We start from the raw sequence: 23,275 nt of genomic DNA, 5'->3' as shown, positions 1-23,275 counted from the left end.
TATTATCACTCACGGTTTCTGAGCACCATTAACACCCCTGCATCTCCCCCACCCCCTGTGTCGGTGGAGTGGGTCGGTGACGGCGAATCTGTGCTTCTCTCCTTAGGAGGGCGAGGCCTTCACCAAGACTGCGTGCTACCACTACTTGCACTCCTACTGCCTGGCCCAGTACATCCGACACTCCGAAGCGGAATTCCTGGCGGAACAGCAGGAACACCAGCTGAGCAAGCTGCCCGAGCATGAGCTGGTAACGGAGGACACAGCGTCTCGGGATGGGAGGAGGAGGTGGGGGAAAAGAGGGTGCAGGGGAGGGTGGGTGGGGAGGCAGCACGCAACTTTTCCCAGATTCCCAATGCGGAAATCACAAACAGCCAGTCGACGGGCACAAAACTAATTCCCAGGACTAGCGGGAGCACTATCCCTGGTACCGAGAGAGCTGGTTCCATTTCTTCTTCATCACATGGGAATCCTGCAGTGGCTTCTCCTCCTGCTCCCGCACCGTTACCTCTGGTTGGACCCCCTCCCCCTCCCCCTCCCCCTCCCCGCTCCTATTTCTCATCCATCTGCTGCCCCTCAGCGACATCACCCGAAAAGGCGGCGTCAGTTTCCCACTCTGTCGTCCCAGCACCTTTTGGGGAGGACAGAAGCCATCGCCTGCTGGTGGCGAGTCTCCAGGCACGAACCAGTGCAGTCCGTGTGGTGTAGGTGCACCCACAGTGCTGTTCGGGAGGATACAGGGCGATGGGGAGAGAGCGGGGGCAGTGGGATTAGTCTGGGGATTGATACAGGACTATGGGGAGAGAGCGGGGGCAGTGGATTAGTCTGGGGATTGATACAGGACTATGGGGAGAGAGCGGGGGCAGTGGGATAGTTTGGGATTGATACAGGGATATGGGGAGAGAGCAGGGCAGTGGGATTAGTTTGGGGATTGATACAGGACTATGGGGAGAGAGCGGGGCAGTGGGATTAGTTTGGGGATTGATACAGGGCTATGGGGAGAGAGCGGGGCAGTGGGATTAGTTTGGGGATTGATACAGGGATATGGGGAGAGAGCGGGCAGTGGGATTAGTCTGGGGATTGATACAGGACTATGGGGAGAGAGCGGGGCAGTGGGATTAGTTTGGGGATTGATACAGGGCTATGGGGAGAGAGCGGGGCAGTGGGATTAGTTTGGGGATTGATACAGGACTATGGGGAGAGAGCGGGGCAGTGGGATTAGTTTGGGGATTGATACAGGACTATGGGGAGAGAGCGGGGCAGTGGGATTAGTTTGGGGATTGATACAGGGCAGTTGGTTTAGTTAAGATGGTGAGAATGCTGTGTAGGGGGACGTGTGTTTTCATTCTCTCTCTGTGCACTAACTCCTCCCCGTCTCTCTCTCCCGCTCGCTGTTGACATCAGAAGCTGGCAGTGCTGTGTCCAGTCTGCAGGGAACCTTTGACCTACGACCTCGGGCTGCTCCTGGCCGCCGCCGCGCCGAACCGACCACTGGTAAGAAACCCGTTCTGGGTCGCGGGACAAAGTCACAGGGTTGGGGGGGGTGGCGGGGCATCGTTACGGGGTCCTCCCCTTCTGTACTCCTTCCACTCACCTCCCTTCTGCCCCCCCCCCTCACACTTCACTCTACTGTCCCCTCATCCCCTCCCCCAGCTCGGAGCGAGTTGCCCACCACGTGGGGTTTCACCACTGCCCTCCCTCATGTGAACAGGAGCCCTTTCGTCCGGATGAGAAGTCGCTAAAGAAGCAACTGGAACTGCAGCTGATCTTCCAGAGGCAGCAGGAGAAAGGGGGCATCATTGACCCTGAGGCCGAGAGGAACCGTTTCTTTCATCAGTCTCGCTAAGGTAAAGGCGGGGGCTGGGGGTGACAGGGAAAGAGTGGCCATCTTTGATCATGGCATGGCAGAGGTGTGTGTAATGGGAGAGTGGCCATCTTTGTTCAAGGTCTGGTGGAGGGGTGTGTCATGGGAGTGGCCATCTTTGATCAAGGCATGGCAGATGTGTGTACAATGGGGAGAGTGGCCATCTTTGTTCAAGGCATGGCAGAGGTGTGAGTAATGGGAGAGCAGCCATATTTGTTCAAGGCATGGCAGAGGTGTGTGCAATGGGAGTGTGGCCATCTTTGTTCAAGGCATGGCTGAGGTGTGTAATGGGAGTGTGGCCATCTTTGTTCAAGGCATGGCAGAAGTGTGTGCAATGGGAGAGTGGCCATCTTTGTTCAAGGCATGGCAGAGGTGTGTGTAATAGGAGAGCAGCCATATTTGTTCAAGGCATGGTAGATGTGTGATAAAGTCATTACGGCAAAGAAGGAGGCTAATTCAGCCCATCGAGTCAGTTTCATTTTGCTCCCCCACCCGCCGCTCTATCCGTAGTTTGAGGGGCTGAATGGTCTCCTCCTGTTCCTCTGCACAGATTTCACTGCACGTTTCCCAAGTCTGAACACTAACCTCCTCTTCCGTTTTCCTCCCCGCAGCCCGTCACAAGCCAGAGCCCGGAGGAGGAGGAGGAACGGGGTGAACGCCCCGGGAACCGGTCTCCCACGGCGACGGCCTCCGACCCGGAGAGGGCTCCCGCGCCGACCGAAGACCCTTGCCCCCGGCGTGGAGGCCGGGCGGGCAGCAGAGGTTGGGCCGGGGCCAGGCCCCGGCCCTTGGCCGACCGCCGGGAGGGAGCGCCGCCCCAGGAGCTGCACCGCCTGGCCGCGGGACCAGACCCGGCCGCCCGGGACGGGGGAAGCCCGGCGCGTGGCCGCCGTACCGCCGGGGGGCCCGGGCGGGGGCTCCCTGACCGGCGGGAGGCCGCTCCCCGGGCCCAGCAGCGAAGGCCCTGCCCTCGGAGGGACTGGTCAGAGGGCCGGGGACGCTGGCGAAGTGGCGGCAGGGGCCAGGCAAGGCAGGCCGAGGCCTGGGGCCCAGGGGAAGTCAGCAGCCTGGAGCCTGGGCCCCGGTGACACTCACTGTCTTCACCGTCCATCAATAAACTGTGTCTGTCACATTGAGGGCTGGGCTGGGGCCTCCCAGTATCCACTTCATCCATTCCTGCCATCCCTCCACCCTCCCTTTCCTTCCTCACTCACCTCCACTTCTTCCACTCCCTTCCCTTCTCATCCATTCCTCTCAACTTTCCTCCGCCTCTCCCCTTCCCCTCCCATTCCTGCCTCTCCCCAACCTTCCCCTTCCTCCCTCCCCTTCTCTTCCCTCTCATCCATTCCTCTCAACTTTCCTCCGCCTCTCCCCTACCTCCCCCTTCCCCTCCCTCCTCTCCCTCACCCCCTCCCTCTTCTCCCTCACCCCCTCCCTCTTCTCCCTCACCCCCTCCCTCTTCCCCCTCACCCCCTCCCTCTTCCCCCTCACCCCCTTCCTCTCTTCCCTCCCTCTTCTGCGACCCCGGGGCTGAACCAGTCCCAGTCGGGACACGACACAGGCGGTGAACCGAGTCGAACAGGAGGAGACAAACATCTCTGACACGTGAATTTGCAGTTTAATCAACAGCGACAGAGAGAGAGACAGATACCCCCTGAAATAAAAATAGACCCATTCTCAGTTGCTTTAATATTTAAGACCCACCAGCTCTGCGATACCCGGTGCAACCCAACTTCCAGGGCCCCCAGGAGCCACACCAAAAGGCCCCCCGCCGAGGAAAACCGCCTGATGCTGCGTGGCGGCTCGGGGACGGAGCCCGTGATCTGCCTGTGCTCTGTGCTGGACAGGGGGAAAGCAGTAGGCCGAGGTGGCAGGAAAATGGAGCCCCCTCAACGTCCCTCCACCACCACCACCACCACGATTTGAAACCCCAGTTGAAACAAAAAAACAAAAAGGACCCTTCTCCCTCTCGGAGCTTCCCGCGGAAACAGGGAGCCCCCGTTTCTCCCGCCCGCCCCTCCTCGACCGACCACCACCCCTCCTCCGGACCATCAGAGGTGGAAGTGGAGGGGAGAGGGGAGGGGAAGCCCGGTCAGAAGGGAAGGAGGAACAGTGAGGCAACAGCCAACAGGAGGCCGAGCACAGGGGACCTGGTGCCGATGCTGCCAGAGTGGGTGGTCTTTGTCTGTTGCTGGGTGGTAGAACGGGGGTCCGAGGCTCGAGTTGCTCCCCGCGAGGCCCACACCTTGTTGCTGTTGGACTGAGTGGGCCGGAAATTGTCGAGCAGCTTGATGCCAGCGGTCTGGTTGACGTAGAGGTCTTCAAAGAAAGCCTCCACCTGCAGAGAGAAGGTCAGAAAGGGGTGTTCAGAACACGGCACTGTTCCCCCATCAAACACTCCCAGGACAGGTACAGTACGGGGGTTAGATACAGAGTAAAGCTCCCTCTACACTGTTCCCCCATCAAACACTCCCAGGACAGGTACAGTACGGGGGTTAGATACAGAGTAAAGCTCCCTCTACACTGTTCCCCCATCAAACACTCCCAGGACAGGTACAGTACGGGGGTTAGATACAGAGTAAAGCTCCCTCTACACTGTCCCCCATCAAACACTCCCCAGGACAGGTACAGTACGGGGTTAGATACAGAGTAAAGCTCCCTCTACACTGTCCCCATCAAACACTCCCAGGACAGGTACAGTACGGGGGTTAGATACAGAGTAAAGCTCCCTCTACACTGTTCCCCCATCAAACACTCCCAGGACAGGTACAGTACGGGGGTTAGATACAGAGTAAAGCTCCCTCTGCACTGTTCCCCCATCAAACACTCCCAGGACAGGTACAGTACGGGGGTTAGATACAGAGTAAAGCTCCCTCTACACTGTCCCCCATCAAACACTCCCAGGACAAGTACAGTACGGGGGTTAGATACAGAGTAAAGCTCCCTCTACACTGTCCCCCATCAAGCACTCCCCAGGACAGGTACAGTACAGGGGTTAGATACAGAGTAAAGCTCCCTCTACACTGTCCCCATCAAACACTCCCAGGACAGGTACAGTACGGGGGTTAGATACAGAGTAAAGCTCCCTCTACACTGTCCCCATCAAACACTCCCAGGACAGGTACAGTACGGGGGTTAGATACAGAGTAAAGCTCCCTCTACACTGTCCCCCATCAAGCACTCCCCAGGACAGGTACAGTACAGGGGTTAGATACAGAGTAAAGCTCCCTCTACACTGTCCCCATCAAACACTCCCAGGACAGGTACAGTACGGGGGTTAGATACAGAGTAAAGCTCCCTCTACACTGTCCCCATCAAACACTCCCAGGACAGGTACAGTACGGGGGTTAGATACAGAGTAAAGCTCCCTCTCCACTATCCCCATCAAACACTCCCAGGACAGGTACAGTACGGACGGTTAGATACAGAGGAAAGCTCCCTCTACACTGTCCCTATCAAACACTCCCAGGACAGGTACAGTACGGGGGTTAGATACAGAGTAAAGCTCCCTCTACACTGTCCCCATCAAACTCTCCCAGGACAGGTACAGTACGGGCGGTTAGATACAGAGTAAAGCTCCCTCTACACTGTCCCCATCAAACACTCCCAGGACAGGTACAGTACAGGGGTTAGATACAGAGTAAAGCTCCCTCCACACTGTCCCCCATCAAACACTCCCCAGGACAGGTACAGTACGGGGGTTAGATACAGAGTAAAGCTCCCTCTCCACTGTCCCCATCAAACACTCCCAGGACAGGTACAGTATGGGGGTTAGATACAGAGTCAAGCTCCCTCTACACTGTCCCCATCAAACACTCCCAGGACAGGTACAGTACGGGGGTTAGATACAGAGTAAAGCTCCCTCTACACTGTCCCCATCAAACACTCCCAGGACAGGTACAGTACGGGCGGTTAGATACAGAGTAAAGCTCCCTCTACACTGTCCCCATCAAACACTCCCAGGACAGGTACAGTATGGGGGTTAGATACAGAGTAAAGCTCCCTCGACACTGTCCCCCATCAAACACTCCCAGGACAGGTACAGTACGGGGTTAGATACAGAGTAAAGCTCCCTCTACACTGTCCCCCATCAAACACTCCCCAGGAAAGGTACAGTACGGGGGGTTAGATACAGAGTAAAGCTCCCTCTACACTGTCCCCATCAAACACTCCCAGGACAGGTACAGTACGGGCGGTTAGATACAGAGTAAAGCTCCCTCTACACTGTCCCCATCAAACACTCCCAGGACAGGTACAGTACAGGGGTTAGATGCAGAGTAAAGCTCCCTCTACACTGTCCCCCATCAAACACTCCCAGGACAGGTACAGTACGGGGGTTAGATACAGAGTAAAGCTCCCTCTACACTGTCCCCATCAAACACTCCCAGGACAGGTACAGTACGGGGGTTAGATACACAGTAAAGCTCCCTCTACACTGTCCCCCATCAAACACTCCCAGGACAGGTACAGTACGGGGGGTTAGATACAGAGTAAAGCTCCCTCTACACTGTCCCCCATCAAACACTCCCAGGACAAGGTACAGTACGGGGGGTTAGATACAGAGTAAAGCTCCCTCTACACTGTCCCCCATCAAACACTCCCAGGACAGGTACAGTATGGGGGTTAGATACAGAGTAAAGCAGCCAGGTTGTGGTACATACCAGTGATGCGTTCAGGCGGATGGGCTCCTCAAAGACAGTCCAGCTGACCACTTCATTACACTCCGGTGTGGTGAGAGACCCATTGTAACGGTAATACTTCGTCAGGTTGACACTCTGGATCAACTCCATGAGGGAAACAGTTCCGTTGAGGTCCCGGTAGTCCCCTGGGAACAGGAAGGATGACGGCGAATCAGGTTACAGACTGCACCGCAATCCAGTGAATCGCAACGACACGAAACATGGGCCACGAGGGGCCCAGGCTGCACCCCGGAGCTCGGAGTGCGGAGTTCAGCAATCAGAGCCAGTGCTGGCCCATGGGACACCCGACAGAGCCCAGTCAGTGTACAGATATCACCCTGAGAGAGAGGGGACTGAGAGACACCAGTCAGTGTACAGATATCACCCTGAGAGAGAGGGGACTGAGAGACACCAGTCAGTGAACAGATATCACCCTGAGAGAGAGGGACTGAGAGACACCAGTCAGTGTACAGATATCACCCTGAGAGAGAGGGGACTGAGAGACACCAGTCAGTGTACAGATATCACCCTGAGAGAGAGGGGACTGAGAGACACCAGTCAGTGTACAGATATCACCCTGAGAGAGAGAGAGACTGAGAGACACGAGTCAGTGTACAGATATCACCCTGAGAGAGAGGGGACTGAGAGACACCAGTCAGTGTACAGATATCTCCCAGAGAGAGGGGCTGAGAGACACCAGTCAGTGTACAGATATCACCCTGAGAGAGAGAGAGAGACTGAGAGACACGAGTCAGTGTACAGATATCACCCTGAGAGAGAGGGGACTGAGAGACACCAGTCAGTGTACAGATATCACCCTGTGAGAGAGGGACTGAGAGGCACCAGTCAGTGTCCAGATATCACCCTGAGAGAGAGGGGACTGAGAGACACCAGTCAGTGTACAGATATCTCCCTGAGAGAGAGAGACTGAGAGACACCAGTCAGTGTGCAGATATCACCCTGAGAGAGAGACAGAGAGACAGAGACACCAGTCAGTGGACAGATATCTCCCTGAGAGACACCAGTCAGTGTACAGATATCACCCTGAGAGAGAGGGACTGAGAGAAACCAGTCAGTGTACAGATATCACCCCGAGAGAGAGAGACTGAGAGACACCAGTCAGTGTACAGATATCACCCTGAGAGAGAGGGGACTGAGAGACACCAGTCAGTGTACAGATATCACCCTGAGAGAGAGGGACTGAGAGACACCAGTCAGTGTGCAGATATCACCCTGAGAGAGAGAGACAGAGACACCAGTCAGTGTACAGATATCTCCCTGAGAGACACCAGTCAGTGTACAGATATCACCCTGAGAGAGAGGGACTGAGAGAAACCAGTCAGTGTATAGATATCACCCCGAGAGAGAGAGACTGAGAGACAGCAGTCAGTGTACAGATATCACCCTGACAGAGAGGGCACTGAGAGACACCAGTCAGTGTACAGATATCTCCCTGAGAGAGAGGGGACTGAGAGACACCAGTCAGTGTACAGTTATCTCCCTGAGAGAGAGGGGACTGAGAGACACCAGTCAGTGTACAAATATCACCCTGAGAGAGAGGGACTGAGAGACACCAGTCAGTGTACAGTTATCGCCCTGATAGAGAGGGACTGAGAGACACCAGTCAGTGTACAGTTATCACCCTGAGAGAGAGGGACTGAGAGACAGCAGTCACTGTACAGATATCACCCTGAGAGAGACGGAGTGAGAGACACCAGTCAGTGTACAGATATCTCCCTGAGAGAGAGAGGGACTGAGAGACACCAGTCAGTGTACAGATATCACCCTGAGAGAGAGAGGGACTGAGAGACACCAGTCAGTGTACAGATATCTCCCTGAGAGAGAGGGGACTGAGAGACACCAGTCAGTGTACAGATATCACCCTGAGAGAGAGAGGGACTGAGAGACACCAGTCAGTGTACAGATATCACCCTGAGAGAGAGGGACTGAGAGACACCAGTCAGTGTACAGATATCACCCTGAGAGAGAGGGACTGAGAGACACCAGTCAGTGTACAGATATCACCCTGAGAGAGAGAGGGACTGAGAGACACCAGTCATTGTACAGATATCACCCTGAGAGAGAGGGACTGAGAGACACCAGTCAGTGTCCAGATATCTCCCTGAGAGAGAGGGACTGAGAGACACCAGTCAGTGTACAGATATCACCCTGAGAGAGAGGGACTGAGAGTCACCAGTCAGTGTACAGATATCACCCTGAGAGAGAGGGACTGAGAGACACCAGTCAGTGTACAGATATCACCCTGAGAGAGACAGAGACACCAGTCAGTGTACAGATATCTCCCTGAGAGACACCAGTCAGTGTACAGATATCACCCTGAGAGAGAGGGACTGAGAGAAACCAGTCAGTGTATAGATATCACCCCGAGAGAGAGAGACTGAGAGACACCAGTCAGTATACAGATATCACCCCGAGAGAGAGGGGACTGAGAGACACCAGTCAGTGTACAGATATCACCCTGAGAGAGAGGGGACTGAGAGACACCAGTCAGTGTACAGATATCACCCTGAGAGAGAGGGACTGAGAGACACCAGTCAGTGTACAGATATCACCCTGAGAGAGAGAGACTGAGAGACACCAGTCAGTGTACAGATATCACCCTGAGAGAGAGAGACTGAGAGACACCAGTCAGTGTACAGATATCACCCTGAGAGAGAGGGACTGAGAGACACCAGTCAGTGTACAGTTATCACCCTGAGAGAGAGGGACTGAGACACCAGTCAGTTTACAGATATCACCCTGAGAGAGAGGGGACTGAGAGACAGCAGTCAGTGTACAGTTATCACCCTGAGAGAGAGGGACTGAGAGACACCAGTCAGTGTACAGTTATCTCCCTGAGAGAGAGGGGACTGAGAGACACCAGTCAGTGTACAGATATCACCCTGAGAGAGAGGGACTGAGAGACACCAGTCAGTGTACAGTTATCGCCCTGATAGAGAGGGACTGAGAGACACCAGTCAGTGTACAGTTATCACCCTGAGAGAGAGGGACTGAGAGACAGCAGTCACTGTGCAGATATCACCCTGAGAGAGACGGAGTGAGAGACACCAGTCAGTGTACAGATATCTCCCTGAGAGAGAGAGGGACTGAGAGACACCAGTCAGTGTACAGATATCACCCTGAGAGAGAGAGGGACTGAGAGACACCAGTCAGTGTACAGATATCTCCCTGAGAGAGAGGGGACTGAGAGACACCAGTCAGTGTACAGATATCACCCTGAGAGAGAGAGGGACTGAGAGACACCAGTCAGTGTACAGATATCACCCTGAGAGAGAGGGACTGAGAGAAACCAGTCAGTGTACAGATATCACCCTGAGAGAGAGGGACTGAGAGACACCAGTCAGTGTACAGATATCACCATGAGAGAGAGGGACTGAGAGACACCAGTCAGTGTACAGATATCACCCTGAGAGAGAGGGACTGAGAGACACCAGTCAGTGTACAGATATCACCATGAGAGAGATTGTGAGTGTGACCTACCATCATTTTTCAGGTATTTCAGATTTTTTGTTAGGTTTTTCCAGGCTGGATCCTCACTTATTCCATTCTCAATCTGTAACCCAAAAGGGATGTTAATAAATGTAGCCATCCTCTCTTCCTGTCTCTCTGTCTGTCCGTCTCCATCTCTCTGTCTCTCTCCTTTCCTCTGTCTCTCTGTCTATTTCTCTCTCGGTCTCTCTCTCTGTACTTTTCTCCCATTCTCTGTCTCTCTCTCAGTCACTGTCTCTGTGACTCTCGCTCTCTGTCTCTCGTCTCGCTGTGTGTGTCTCTGTCTCATTCTCTCTCTCTGTTTTTCTCTCTCTGTGACTCTCTTTCTCTGACTGCCCCTCTCTCTATCTGTGTGTGTCTCTCTCTGCCCCTGTCTCTCTCTGCCCCTGTCTCTCTCTCTGCCCCTGTCTCTCTCTCTGCCCCTGTCTCTCTCTCCCTGTCTCTCTGTGTGTCCCTGTCAATTTGCTGAAACATTTCCCAGCTCCGATGATGAACGCTCTCTCTCACCTCAATGAGAAATCCCAGGACAGCCAGTCCCTCCGGATGGTTGATTGCACTGCTGAGATTCAGACCTTTCTGACGATGCACAATGTGGAGCTGTGAATATGAACAGTGGATTTAAATAGAGTTTTGAACCCAGGGCACGTCACAGGCGTGTTATCACAGAACATTTCACACTGAATACACATGAGGGGAAGGCCGATTTCAATATGATAAAACAGTAGCTGGCCAAAGTGGACTGGGAGCAGCTACTTGTAGGAAAGTCTACATCAGACCAGTGGGAGTCATTCAAAGAGGAAATAGTGAGAGTTCAGGGCCAACATGTACCCGTCAAGGTGAAGGGTCGGACCAACAAGTCCAGGGAACCCTGGATGTCAAGGGATATAGAGGATTGGATCAGGGTAAAAAAAGGGGGCTTATGGCAGATTCAGAGTGCTGAAAACAGCAGAGGCACTAGAGGAGTATAGAAAGTGTAGGGGGGTTCATAAAAAAAGTAGTTAGGAGAGTGAAGACTGGACATGAAAAAACACTGGTGAGCAAGATAAAGGAAAATCCTAATGCGTTTTATAAGTATATTAAGGGCAAGAGGACAACCAGGGAAAGAGTAGGGCCCATTAGGGACCAAAGTGGCAATCTGTATGTGTGGAGCCGGAGGACATAGGTGAGTTTTTAAATGATTACTTTTCATCTGTGTTCACTATGGAGAAGGACGATGTAGGTGTAGAGATCAGGGAGGGGGACTGTGATATACTTGAACATATTAGCATTGAAAGGGAGGAAGTATTAGTTGGTTTAGCGGGCTTAAAAGTGGATAAATCCCCAGGCCCAGATGAGATGTATCCCAGGCTGTTATGTGAGGCAAGGGAGGAGATAGCAGGGGGTCTGACACAAATTTTCAAATCCTCTCTGGCCACAGGAGAGGTACCAGAGGACTGGAGGACAGTGAATGTGGTACCATTATTCAAGAAGGGTAGCAGGGATAAACCAGGTAATTACAGGTCGGTGAGTCTAACATCAATGGTAGGGAAACTATTGGAAAAAATTCTGAGAGACAGGATTAATCTCCACTTGGAGAGGCAGTGATTAATCAGGGATAGTCAGCATGGCTTTGTCAGGGGGAGATCGTGTCTAACTAACTTGATTGAATTTTTCGAGGAGCTGTGCAGATGAGGGTAAAGCAGTTGATGTAGTCGACATGGCCTTCAGTAAGGCTTTTGATAAGGTCCCGCATGGGAGATTGGTTAAGAAAGTAAGAGCCCATGGGAATATACAATGGATGGTAGGACCCTAGGAAGTACAGAGGGTCAGAGGGACCTTGGTGTATTTGTCCATAGATCACTGAAGGCAGCAGCACAGGTAGATAAGGTGGTTAGGAAGGCATATGGGATACTTGCCTTTATTAGCCGAGGCATAGAATATAAGAGCAGGGAGGTTATGATGGAGCTGTATAAAACACTAGTTAGACCACAGCTGGAGTACTGTGTACAGTTCTGGTCACCACACTATAGGAAGGATGTGATTGCACTGGAGAGGGTGCAGAGGAGATTCACCAGGATGTTGCCTGGGCTGGAGCATTTCAGCTATGGAGAGAGGCTGAAAAGGCTCGGGTTGTTTTCCTTAGAGCAGAGAAGGCTGAGGGGGGACCTGATTGAGGTGTACAAAATCATGAGGGGCATTGATAGGAAAGATAGGAAGAAACTTTTTCCCTTAGCGGAGGGGTCAATAACCAGGGGGTATAGATTTAAAGGTAAGGGGCAGGAGGTTTAGAGGGGATTTGAGGAAAGATTTTTTCACTCAGAGGGTGGTTGGAATCAGGGACGCACTGCCTGAAGAGGTGGTGGAGGCAGGAACCCTCACAACATTTAAGAAGTATTTAGATGAGCACTTGGAACCTCATAGCATACAGGGCTACGGGGCCAAGTGCAGGAATATGGGATTAGAACAGTTGGGTGCTGGATGGCCGGCACAGAGACGATGGGCCGAAGGGTCTGTTTCTGTGCTGCATAACTCTATCAGGGACAGGCGAACAAAAGCTCGGTCAAAGAGGTCGGTTTTAAGGATCTTCTTAAAGGAGGAGAGAGAGAGAGGCGGAGAGGTTTCGGGAGGGAATTCCACAGCTCGGGGCCCCAGGCAGCTGAAGGCACGGCCGCCAATGGTGGAGCGATGGGAATCGGGGGATGGTCAAGAGACCGGAATTGGAGGAGGGCAGAGATCTCGGAGGGTTGTAGGGGGCTGGAGGAGGTTACAGAGATAGGGAGGGTTGTAGGGGCTGGAGGAGGTTACAGAGATAGAGAGGGTTGTAGGGGCTGGAGGAGGTTACAGAGATAGGGAGGGGTGTAGGGACTGGAGGAGGTTACAGAGATAGGGTGGGGTGTAGGGACTGGAGGAGGTTACAGAGATAGGGTGGGGTGTAGGGACTGGAGGAGGTTACAGAGATAGGGAGGGTAGAAGGGACTGGAGGAGGTTACAGAGATAGGGAGGGCTGTAGGGGCTGGAAGAGGTTACAGAGATAGGGAGAGTTGTAGGGTCTGGAGGAGGTCATAGAGGTAGGGAGGGTTGTAGGGACTGGAGGAGGTTACACAGATCGGGAGGGTTGTAGGGGATGGAGGAGGTTACAGAGATAGGGAGGGGTGTGGGGTCTGGAGGAGGTCACAGAGATAGGAAGGGTTGTGGCACTGGAGGAGGTTACAGAGATAGGGAGGGTTGTAGGGGCTGGAGGAGGTTACAGAGATAGGGAGGGGTGTTTGGACTGAAGGAGGTTACAGAGATAGGGAGGGTTGTAGGGACTGGAGAAGGTTACAGAGGTAGGGAGGGGTGCACGGACTGGAGGAGGTTACAGAGATAGTGAGGGCTGTAGGGACTGGAGGAGGTTACAGAGATAGGGAGGGGTGTACGGACTGGAGGAGGTTACAGAGATAGGGTGGGGTGTAGGGACTGGAGGAGGTTACAGAGATAGGGAGGGGTGTAGGGACTGGAGGAGGTTACAGAGATAGGGAGGGTTGTAGGGACTGGAGGAGGTTACAGAGATAGGGAGGGGTGTAGGGACTGGAGGAGGTTACAGAGATAGGGAGGGGTGTAGGGGCTGGAGGAGGTTACAGAGATAGTGTGGGGTGTAGGGACTGGAGGAGGTTACAGATACAGGGAGGTTTGTAGGGAACTGGAGGAGGTTGCAGAGATAGGGATGGTTGTAGGGTCTGGAGGAGGTTACAGAGATAGGGATGGTTGTAGGGTCTGGAGGAGATTACAGAGATAGGGAGGGTTGTAGGGGCTGGAGGAGGTTACAGAGATAGGGAGGGTTGTAGGGGACTGGAGGAGGTTACAGAGATAGGGAGGGGTGTGGGGTCTGGAGGAGGTTACAGATACAGGGAGGGTTGTAGAGTCTGGAGGTGGTTACAGAGATAGGGAGGGTTGTAGGGGACTGGAGGAGGTTACAGAGATAGGGAGGGGTGTGGGGTCTGGAGGAGGTTACAGATACAGGGAGGGTTGTAGAGTCTGGAGGTGATTACAGAGATAGGGAGGGTTGTAGGGGACTGGAGGAGGTTACAGAGATAGGGAGGGGTGTGGGGTCTGGAGGAGGTTACAGATCCAGGGAGGGGAGCGAGGGATATGGAGGGATTTGAAATAAAGACAAGTATTTTTAAATGAATGAGGTCACAACCCACCGGTGTCCGGCTGACATCACAAGAAAGGTCTGGATATGGACAGAGTGTCAGTCAGCGGGTCAGTGAATCTCCAGTGGCTTGACCTCAATACTGTGCCCGAGCAAGACTAGGAGAGGCCCAGGCTCCGTTTGCGGCCTAGAGTGAGAGAGAGAGATGGAGAGTGAGCGTCCCCGAGCCTGCGGGGGAGAATCCCGAGGGATCCGATTCGGAAGCCAGACCGCTCTTCCCCACTCACCTCCATGCCTGCCCGCTTGCCATCCATCGCGTGCTCGGAGCCCGGAGAGGTCACGTTACTCCCCCAGTGAAAGTGGAACTGCAGGGCTACATAGTCAGCTTTGAGTCCTCCTCCGCTCAACTCCATGCTCGTATTCAATGTCACTTTGACTGGAAGAGAGAGGGTTTCACCACAGCTCAATGATAGAGGTGGAGGTGATTCAGCTCATTCAACCACCCTCGCCACCCCCCAACCCCCCGCACTTCAAACAGATCAGGGCTGATCTCTACCTTGACTCCAGCTTCCCATCTATAACCCTCAATCCCCTTCTACTCAACAGCAAAAAACTCCGGTTGGAGGGTCAGGACTGAGGGAGTACCGCACTGTCGGAGGGTCAGTACTGAGGGAGCGCTGCACTGTCGGAGGGTCAGTCCTGAGGGAGTGCCGCACTGTCGGAGGGTCAGTACTGAGGGAGTGCCGCACTGTTGGGGGGTCAGTACTGAGGGAGTGCCGCACTGTCGGAAGGTCAGTACTGAGTAAGTGCCGCACTGTCGGAAGGTCAGTACTGAGGGAGTGCCGCACTGTCGGAGGGTCAGTACTGAGGGAGTGCCGCACTGTCGGAGGGTCAGTACTGAGGGAGCGCCGCACTGTCGGAGGGTCAGTACTGAGGGAGTGCCGCACTGTCGGAGGGTCAGTACTGAGGGAGTGCCGCACTGTCGGAGGGTCAGTACTGAGGGAGTACCGCACTGTCGGAGGGTCAGTCCTGAGGGAGTGCCGCTCTGTCGGCGGGATCTTGCTATGCGCCAATTGTCTGCCCTGTATCTGACTTTTCTACAGCAAGCACTCTTCAGAAATCTACGTGACAGTGAGAAGCAGTCACACTGCAGTTGAATCTCACCTGACATGGCGGTGTGTTTAATCTTGAGTGGAAGTTGACGGTTTGCATACATGTGGAATGTAAACTCGCCAAGGTCATTGTCCCGGTCGGCTGCCTCTGTCTGAATATCAATCGGAGATTGCCGGGAGCCACTGCAAGTTGGATACTGAGCAGGCCAGGACGGAGGAGCTGAAAGGGAAATTAAAACAGGAAGGGTAGGATAACAAACAGGTCTCTCAGTTTCCCCCTCAACGCACTGGTGTCTCAATAACGCTAAAAGGCAGATATTTTTTCTTACCGCATTTTGGATCGTGGTAGCAGAATGGGCCTGAAATAAAATAAAATAAAGACAATAGAAAAATTAATTAGCATTGGACGCTCAATTGAGAAACAATGGGATATAAAGAGGGGAAACAGGGGGGAACAGTGGGATATAGAGAGGGGACACACAGGGGAACAGTGGGCGATAGAGAGGGGACAGACTGGGGAACAGTGGGAGATAGAGAGGGGACAGACTGGGGAACAGTGGGAGATAGACGGGACACACGGAGGAACAGTGGGAGATAGAGAGGGGACAGACTGGGGAACAGTGGGATATAGAGAGGGGACAGACTGGGGAACAGTGGGATATAGAGAGGGGACAAACTGGGGAACAGTGGGATATACAGAGGGGACAGACTGGGGAACAGTGGGAGATAGACAGGGGACAGACTGGGGAACAGTGGGATATAGAGAGGGGACAGACTGGGGAACAGTGGGAGATAGACAGGGGACACACGGAGGAACAGTGGGATATAGAGAGGGGACACACAGGGGAACAGTGGGAGATAGAGAGGGGACAGACTGGGGAACAGTGGGAGAAAGAAAGGGGACACACAGGGGAACAGTGGGAAAAAGAGAGGGGACAGACTGGGTAACAGTGGGATATAGAGAGGGGACAGACTGGGTAACAGTGGGATATAGAGAGGGGACAGGCTGGGGAACAGTGGGAGAAAGAAAGGGGACACACAGGGGAACAGTGGGAAAAAGAGAGGGGACAGACTGGGTAACAGTGGGATATAGAGAGGGGACAGACTGGGGAACAGTGGGATATAGAGAGGGGACAGACTGGGGAACAATGGGATATCGAGAGGGGACAGACTGGGGAACAGTGGGATATAGAGAGGGGACAAAATGGGGAATAGTGGGATATAGGGAGTGGACAGACTGGAGAACAGTGGGATATAGAGAGGGGACAGACTGGGGAACAGTGGGATATAGAGAGGGGACATACTGGGGAACAGTGGGATATAGAGAGGGGACAGACTGGGGAACAGTGGGATATAGAGAGGGGACAGACTGGGGAACAGTGGGATATAGAGAGGGGACAGACTGGAGAACAGTGGGATATAGAGAGGGGACAGACTGGGGAACAGTGGGATATAGAGAGGGGACAGACTGGGGAACAGTGGGATATAGAGAGGGGACAGACTGGGGAACAGTGGGATATAGAGAGGGGACAGACTGGGGAACAGTGGGAGATAGACAGGGGACAGACTGGGGAACAGTGGGAGATAGACAGGGGACACAAGGAGGAACAGTGGGATATAGAGAGGGGACACACAGGGGAACAGTGGGAGATAGAGAGGGGACACATGGGGGAACAGTGGAATATAGAGAGGGGACAGGCTGGGGAACAGTGGGAGAAAGAAAGGGGTCACACAGGGGAACAGTGGGAAAAAGAGAGGGGACAGACTGGGTAACAGTGGGATATAGAGAGGGGACAGACTGGGTAACAGTGGGATATAGACAAGGGACAGACTGGGTAACAGTGGGATATAGAGAGGGGACAGACTGGGGAACAATGGGATATCGAGAGGGGACAGACTGGGGAACAGTGGGAAAAAGAGAGGGGACAAAATGGGGAATAGTGGGATATAGAGAGGGGACATACTGGGGAACAGTGGGATATAGAGACGGGACAGACTGAGGAACAGTGGGATATAGAGAGGGGACAGACTGGGGAACAGTGGGATATAGACAAGGGACAGACTGGGTAACAGTGGGATATAGAGAGGGGACAGACTGGGGAACAATGGGATATCGAGAGGGGACAGACTGGGGAACAGTGGGATATAGAGAGGGGACAAAATGGGGAACAGTGGGATATAGAGAGGGGACATACTGGGGAACAGTGGGATATAGAGAGGGGACATACTGGGGAACAGTGGGATATAGAGAGGGGACAGACTGGGGAAAAATGGGACATAGAGAGGGGACAGACTGGGGAACAGTGGGATATAGAGAGGGGACATACTGGGGAACAGTGGGATATAGAGAGGGGACAGACTGGAGAACAGTGGGATATAGAGAGGGGACAGAGTGGGGAACATTGGGATATAGAGAGGGGACAGACTGGAGAACAGTGGGATATAGAGAGGGGACATACTGGAGAACAGTGGGATATAGAGAGGGGACAGACTGGGTAACAGTGGGATATAGAGAGGGGACAGAGTGGGGAACAGTGGGATATAGAGAGGGGACAGAGTGGGGAACAGTGGGATATAGAGAGGGGACAGAATGGGGAACAGTGGGATACAGAGAGTGGACAGACTGGGGAACAGTGGGATATAGAGAGGGGACAGACTGGGAAACAATGGGATATCGAGAGGGGACAGACTGGGGAACAGTGGGATAGAGAGAGGGGACAGACTGGGGAACAGTGGGATATAGAGAGGGGACAGACTGGGTAACAGTGGGATATAGAGAGGGGACAGACTGGAGAACAGTGGGATATAGAGAGGGGACAGACTGGAGAACAGTGGGATATAGAGAGGGGACAGACTGGGGAACAGTGGGATATAGAGAGGGGGCTGACTGGGGACAGTGGGATATAGAGAGAGGACTTACTGGGGAGCAGTGCGTTAGAGAGTGGGGCAGACTGGGGAACAGTGGGATATCGGGAGGGGACAGACTGAGGAGAGTGGGATATAGAGAGGGGACAGACTGGGGAACAATGAAATATAGAGATGTGACTCAGTGGGGATCAATAGATACCGCGACCATACTCAGTGCACTGTGTACAGTTTTGGTCTGGTTGGACCACACTTGGAGCACTGTGTACAGTTCTGGTCTAGTTAGACCACACATGGAGCACTGTGTACAGTTGTGTTCTGGGTGGCCCACACTGGGAGCACTGTGTGCAGTTCTGGTCTGGGTGGACCGCACTGGGAGTACTGTGTCCAGTTTTGATCTGGTTACACTACACTCGGAGCACTGTGTACCGGTCCGGTCTGGTTGTACCACACTGGGAGCACTACTTACAGTTCTGGTCTGGGTGGACCACACTGGGAGCACTGTGTACAGTTCTGGTCTGGGTGGACCAGAATGGGAGCACTGTGTACAGTTCTGGTCTGGGTGGACCACACTAGGAGCACCGTGTACAGTTCTGGTCTGGGTGGACCACACTGGGAGCACTGTGTACAGTTCTGGTCTGGGTGGACCATCTCGGAGCACTGTGTACAGTTCCGGTTTGGGTGGCCCACACTGGGAGCACTGTGTACATTTCTGGTCTGGGTGGACCAACTCGGAGCACTGTGTACAGTTCCGGTTTGGGTGGCCCACACTGGGAGTACTGTGTACAGATCTGGTTTGGGTGGACCACACTTAGAGCATTAAGTTCTAATCTCCATATTACGAATAGAACTGTGAGTTTATACCCATCAGGAAAGATTGACCAGGCTGGGATGACCTGATTGAGGTCTTTAAGATCACGACAGGGGTTTCGATCGGGTAGACGTGGAGAAGATGTTTCCACTTGCGGATGAGACCAGAACGAGGGGTCCATCAATATAAGACAGTCACTAATAAATCCAATGGGGGAATTCAGGAGAAACGTCTTTCCCCAGGGAGTGGGGAGAATGTGGAACTCGCTCCCACAGGGAGTGGTTGGGGTGAATCGTATCGATGGATTTAAGAGAGGGGGAGTTGGATAAACACAGGAGGGAGAAAGTATAAGAAGGGTATGGTGATGGGGGGGGATGGAGAGTGGGGGTGCGAGGAGGCTCATGTGGGGTAGAAGCACTGGCATGGAGCAGATGGGCTGAACGGGCTCTATCTCCACTGGAAACTCTTTGTACCCCCACCTGGGCGGAGGTAGCACTCGACGAGTGTCACAGAGAGACGGAGGGAGCGGTTTAAAGTTGCTCGAGGAGCTCACCTGTGGCAGCCTCGAGCTGTGGGATGCCGAGCAGTAGGAACGCAAGCAGGGTCTGCATTCCCATTCCGAGTGTCGTGTCGCCCGTCCCAACGCTGGAATCGAAAAAGAGGCAAGCAGGTGAGCGTCACGGTGCAAAGATTTCCAGGCAGCCAATACCAGAGCACAAAGCAGGGAATCAGTTCTCAAATCATGGAAAGACGTAAAGAACGGGTGCCGAGGATATTACTGACTGTTACAGACTTTTATTAGTTCCTGGGATGTGGGCGTCGGTGGCCAGGCCAGCATATGTCGTCCATCGCTAATTGCCCTCGAGAAGGTGGTGGTGAGTTGCCTTCTTGAACCGCTGCAGTCCGTGTGGGGTAGGTACACCCAGAGTGTGGTGAGAAAGGGAGTTCCAGGATTTTGACCCAGCGACAGTGAAGGAACGGTGATATAGTTCCAAGTCAGGATGGTGTGTGACTCGGGGAGGCGGAACTGGTAGGTGGTGGTGTTCCCATGCGTTTGCTGCCCTTGTCCTTCTAGTTGGTAGAGGTCGCAGGTTTGGGCGGTGCTGTCGAAGGAGCCTTGGTGTGTTGCTGCAGTGCATCTTGTAGATGGTGCACACTGCTGCCACTGTGCGTCGGTGGGGGAGGGAGTGAATGTTTGTGGATGGGGTGCCAATCAAGCGGGCTGCTTTGTCCTGGTTGGTGTCGAGCTTCCTGAGTGTTGTTGGAGCTGCACCCATCCAGGCAAGTGGAGAGTATTCCATCACACTCCTGACTTGTGCCTTGTAGATGGTGGACAGGCTTTGGGGAGTCAGGAGGTGAGTTACTCACTGCAGAATTCCTAGCCTCTGACCTGCTCTTGTCGCCACGGTATTTATATAGCTAATCCAGTTCAGTTTCTGGTCAATGGTAACCCCCAGGATGTTGATAGTGGGGGATTCAGCGATGGTAATGCCGTTGAATATCAAGGGGAGATGGTTAGATTCTCTTATTGGAGATGGTCATTGCCTGGCACTTGTGTGGCGCGAATCTAACCCTCAATTGATGGGGAGGACTTTAGTTACGAGGTGGGATTGGAAAGATTTGGACTGTTCCCCTCGGAACAGAGAACGGTACGAGGCGACTGAATAGAGGTTTCCAAGACAATGAGAGGTTTTGTGAGAGTAGATCGTGAAAAACGATTCTCCCTGGCAAATGGGACAATAACAAGAGGCCACGGATTGAAAATCATCGACACAAAATCTTGGGGCTGCTGAGGAGAAATGGTTTCACTCAGAGAGTTGTTTTGATCTGGAATCCTCCAGCTGAAAAGGCGGTGGAAACTGGTTCCATGAATCATTTTAAAAAGGGAGTCATTTTGAAACTGAGGAACTGACAGGATTAAGGGCAAAATTATCGGGGGGGTGGGGCGTGGGACAAAACACAATCGTTATTTACAATGACGGACCAAATGGTCTGTCTTTGTACCCTGTCAGAGGGTCAGTACTGAGGGAGACCGCACTGTCGGAGGGTCAGTACTGAGGGAGTGCCGCACTGTTGGAGGGTCAGTACTGACAGAGCGCCACACTGTGGGAGGGTCAGTACTGAGGGAGTGCCGCACTGTGGCAGGGTCAGTACTGAGGGAGTGCCGCACTGTGGCAGGGTCAGTACTGAGGGAGTGCCGCACTGTTGAAAGTGCTGTCTTTGATGGCCATTGGTGAGACCACACCTGGAGTACTGTGTCCAGTTTTGGTCTCCTTACCTAAGGAAGGATATATTTGTCCGAGAGGGATTGTAACGGAGGTTCGCTAGACTGGTTTTTGACAGGGTAGATGCTGAGAGTCTGTTTCCCCACCCCGCCCCCCGGGCTGGAGACTCTCGAACACGGTGGGGGGGGGTCACAGTCTCAGGATAAGGGCTCGGCCGTTTCACACTGAGATGAGGAGAAATTTCTTCACTCGGAGGGTGGTGAATCTTTGGAATTCTCGGCCCCAGAGAGCTGTGGATGATCAGTCGTTGATTATATTCGAGACGGAGATGGGTAAATTTTTGGGCGCTGAGGGACTGGGGAATGAAGGGATTATGGGGACACAATACTCTAGTTGGGGCCGAACTGGTGTTTTATAAAGGCTCATCCCATAATTTCCTTCAGCATCGCGTGGATCCTGGGGGCTGGTAGGAGCTGGAAGAGCAGGAAAGGAAGCGAAGAAAAACAATCGCAAGAAAGGAATGCGAGAAAGAAAAACTCATGAGCGTGATTAAGATTTACACAGGCAATTTTTCGAATTATGTTAAACGTTACAGGGTGGACAAAGGGAATGCGGGCCCCTTTAAAAACAGCTGCAGGTAATATTACAACCCAAAATAAGGAAAATGACGGAACTTGCCGAAATACTGGGTGTCAGTCTTCACAGTAAAGGGAAGATCCAGGGGAAACCAGCGATGAATTGAGGATTGGAAGTCAGGCACAGATTTGTAAAAGGCAGATCGCGCTTGACAAATCTAATTGAATGTTTTGATGAAGGTCGATGAAGGGAATGCGGTAGATTTCGTTTATTTAGGTTTTCAGAAAGCATTGGATAAGGTAACACATAAAATTAACAAAATTTAGGCTCATGAGTGTCCAATTGGATAAAGAATGGTCTTATGGATATAAAAAAGCAAATTGTATAAATGATTGTTTTTTCAGACTGGAGGATGGTAGACAGTGGGTGTTTCCCCCCAAGGGTCAGTACTGGGACCATTACTTTTTTTTTTATTGTACATAAATGACTTGGACCTTGAGCTACAGAGGAGATTTTTTTTTAATGAGCTGGAACTCAATGAGGAAGTGAGATGGTGCTGAGATGGTGGAACTCAATGAGAATGAGGAAGTGAGATGGTGCTGAGATGGTGGAACTCAATGAGAATGAGGAAGTGAGATGGTGCTGAGATGGTGGAACTCAATGAGAATGAGGAAGTGGATGGTGCTGGAAAATCAAATGGCACGATGAATGGATAAACCCCCAGGATCAGATGGTTTGCCCCTTGCAAACATAAATCAGTTATTTAAGAACGATGAGAGGGAATGAGAGAGAGAGAGAGAGACAAACCAGGAAACTATAGACTTATTGTGGGGAAGTTGTTAGAATCTATAAAGTGACACAGCACTGGGAGAAATTTAAGCTGATCGCAGAGGATTGGAAAGGTGAGGGCAAACACAGTGACCTGAATCGTCCGATAACATAAAGATTGATGGCCCTAGCAGTCCGTGTACATAAAATTGGAAAGCGACGAGAGATTCAACGAATGGGCAAAACTATGTTGGGTAGATTTTAACGTGGCAGGTCGAAAATTGGATAGAACTGAACATTTTCTCTTTTTATTGTTCCTTCACGGGGTGCGGGCACCGCTGGCAAGGCCAAAGAACAAGAACAAAGAACAGTACAGCACAGGAACAGGCCATTCGGCCCTCCAAGCCTGCGCCGATCTTGATGCCTGCCGAAACTAACACCTTCTGCACTTCCGGGCACCGTATCCCTCTATTCCCTTCCTATTCATATATTTGTCAAGATGTCTCTTAAATGTCGCTATCGTACCTGCTTCCACCACCTCCCCTGGCAGCAAGTTCCAGGCACTCACCACCCTCTGTGTAAAGAACTTGCCTCGCACATCCCCTCTAAACTTTGCCCCTCTCACCTTAAACCTATGTCCCCTAGTAACTGACTCTTCCACCCTGGGAAAAAGCTTCTGACTATCCACTCTGTCCATGCCGTTCATAACTTTGTAAACCTCTATCATGTCGCCCCTCCACCTCCGTCGTTCCAGTGA

At 52.8% G+C, this 23,275-nt stretch overlaps 2 protein-coding genes across 2 annotated transcripts; one reads left to right on the top strand and one right to left on the bottom strand.

Moving 5' to 3' along the window:
* Positions 1-106: 106 nt before the first annotated feature.
* rnf25 (ring finger protein 25) lies at positions 107-2,978 on the top strand (the record flags this gene model as incomplete). Its single annotated transcript, XM_068028083.1, has 3 exons — positions 107-247; positions 1,402-1,491; positions 2,473-2,978. Coding segments are annotated over 3 exons (708 nt in total), but the record flags the coding sequence as incomplete, so codon positions are not given.
* Positions 2,979-3,466: 488 nt separating this feature from the next.
* On the bottom strand, positions 3,467-19,590 carry LOC137365845 (carbonic anhydrase 4-like). Its single transcript, XM_068028084.1, has 8 exons — positions 19,503-19,590; positions 15,603-15,632; positions 15,326-15,493; positions 14,449-14,597; positions 10,558-10,647; positions 10,042-10,114; positions 6,523-6,686; positions 3,467-4,199 (listed from the first exon to the last, which is right to left on the bottom strand). The coding sequence occupies exons 1-8, from the start codon at positions 19,564-19,566 to the stop codon at positions 3,954-3,956; spliced, it is 984 nt and encodes a 327-aa protein (XP_067884185.1). The 5' UTR covers positions 19,567-19,590; the 3' UTR covers positions 3,467-3,953.
* Between the last annotated feature and the right edge of the window lie 3,685 nt (positions 19,591-23,275).

Source organism: Heterodontus francisci, unplaced genomic scaffold, assembly GCF_036365525.1.
Source record: "Heterodontus francisci isolate sHetFra1 unplaced genomic scaffold, sHetFra1.hap1 HAP1_SCAFFOLD_2020, whole genome shotgun sequence".
NCBI lineage: Eukaryota > Metazoa > Chordata > Chondrichthyes > Heterodontiformes > Heterodontidae > Heterodontus > Heterodontus francisci.
This window is presented reverse-complemented; position numbering and strand designations above follow the sequence as displayed.

Excerpts from the sequence above, each read along its gene's own strand:
- LOC137365845 (XM_068028084.1), bottom strand. The coding sequence starts at position 19,566 with ATGGGAATGCAGACCCTGCTTGCGTTCCTACTGCTCGGCATCCCACAG. Across the intron at positions 15,633-19,502 it reads ACAGCTCGAGGCTGCCACAG|GCCCATTCTGCTACCACGAT; the intron begins GTGAGCTCCTCG and ends ATTTTATTTCAG. Across the intron at positions 10,648-14,448 it reads GCAAGCGGGCAGGCATGGAG|CTCCACATTGTGCATCGTCA; the intron begins GTGAGTGGGGAA and ends TCATATTCACAG.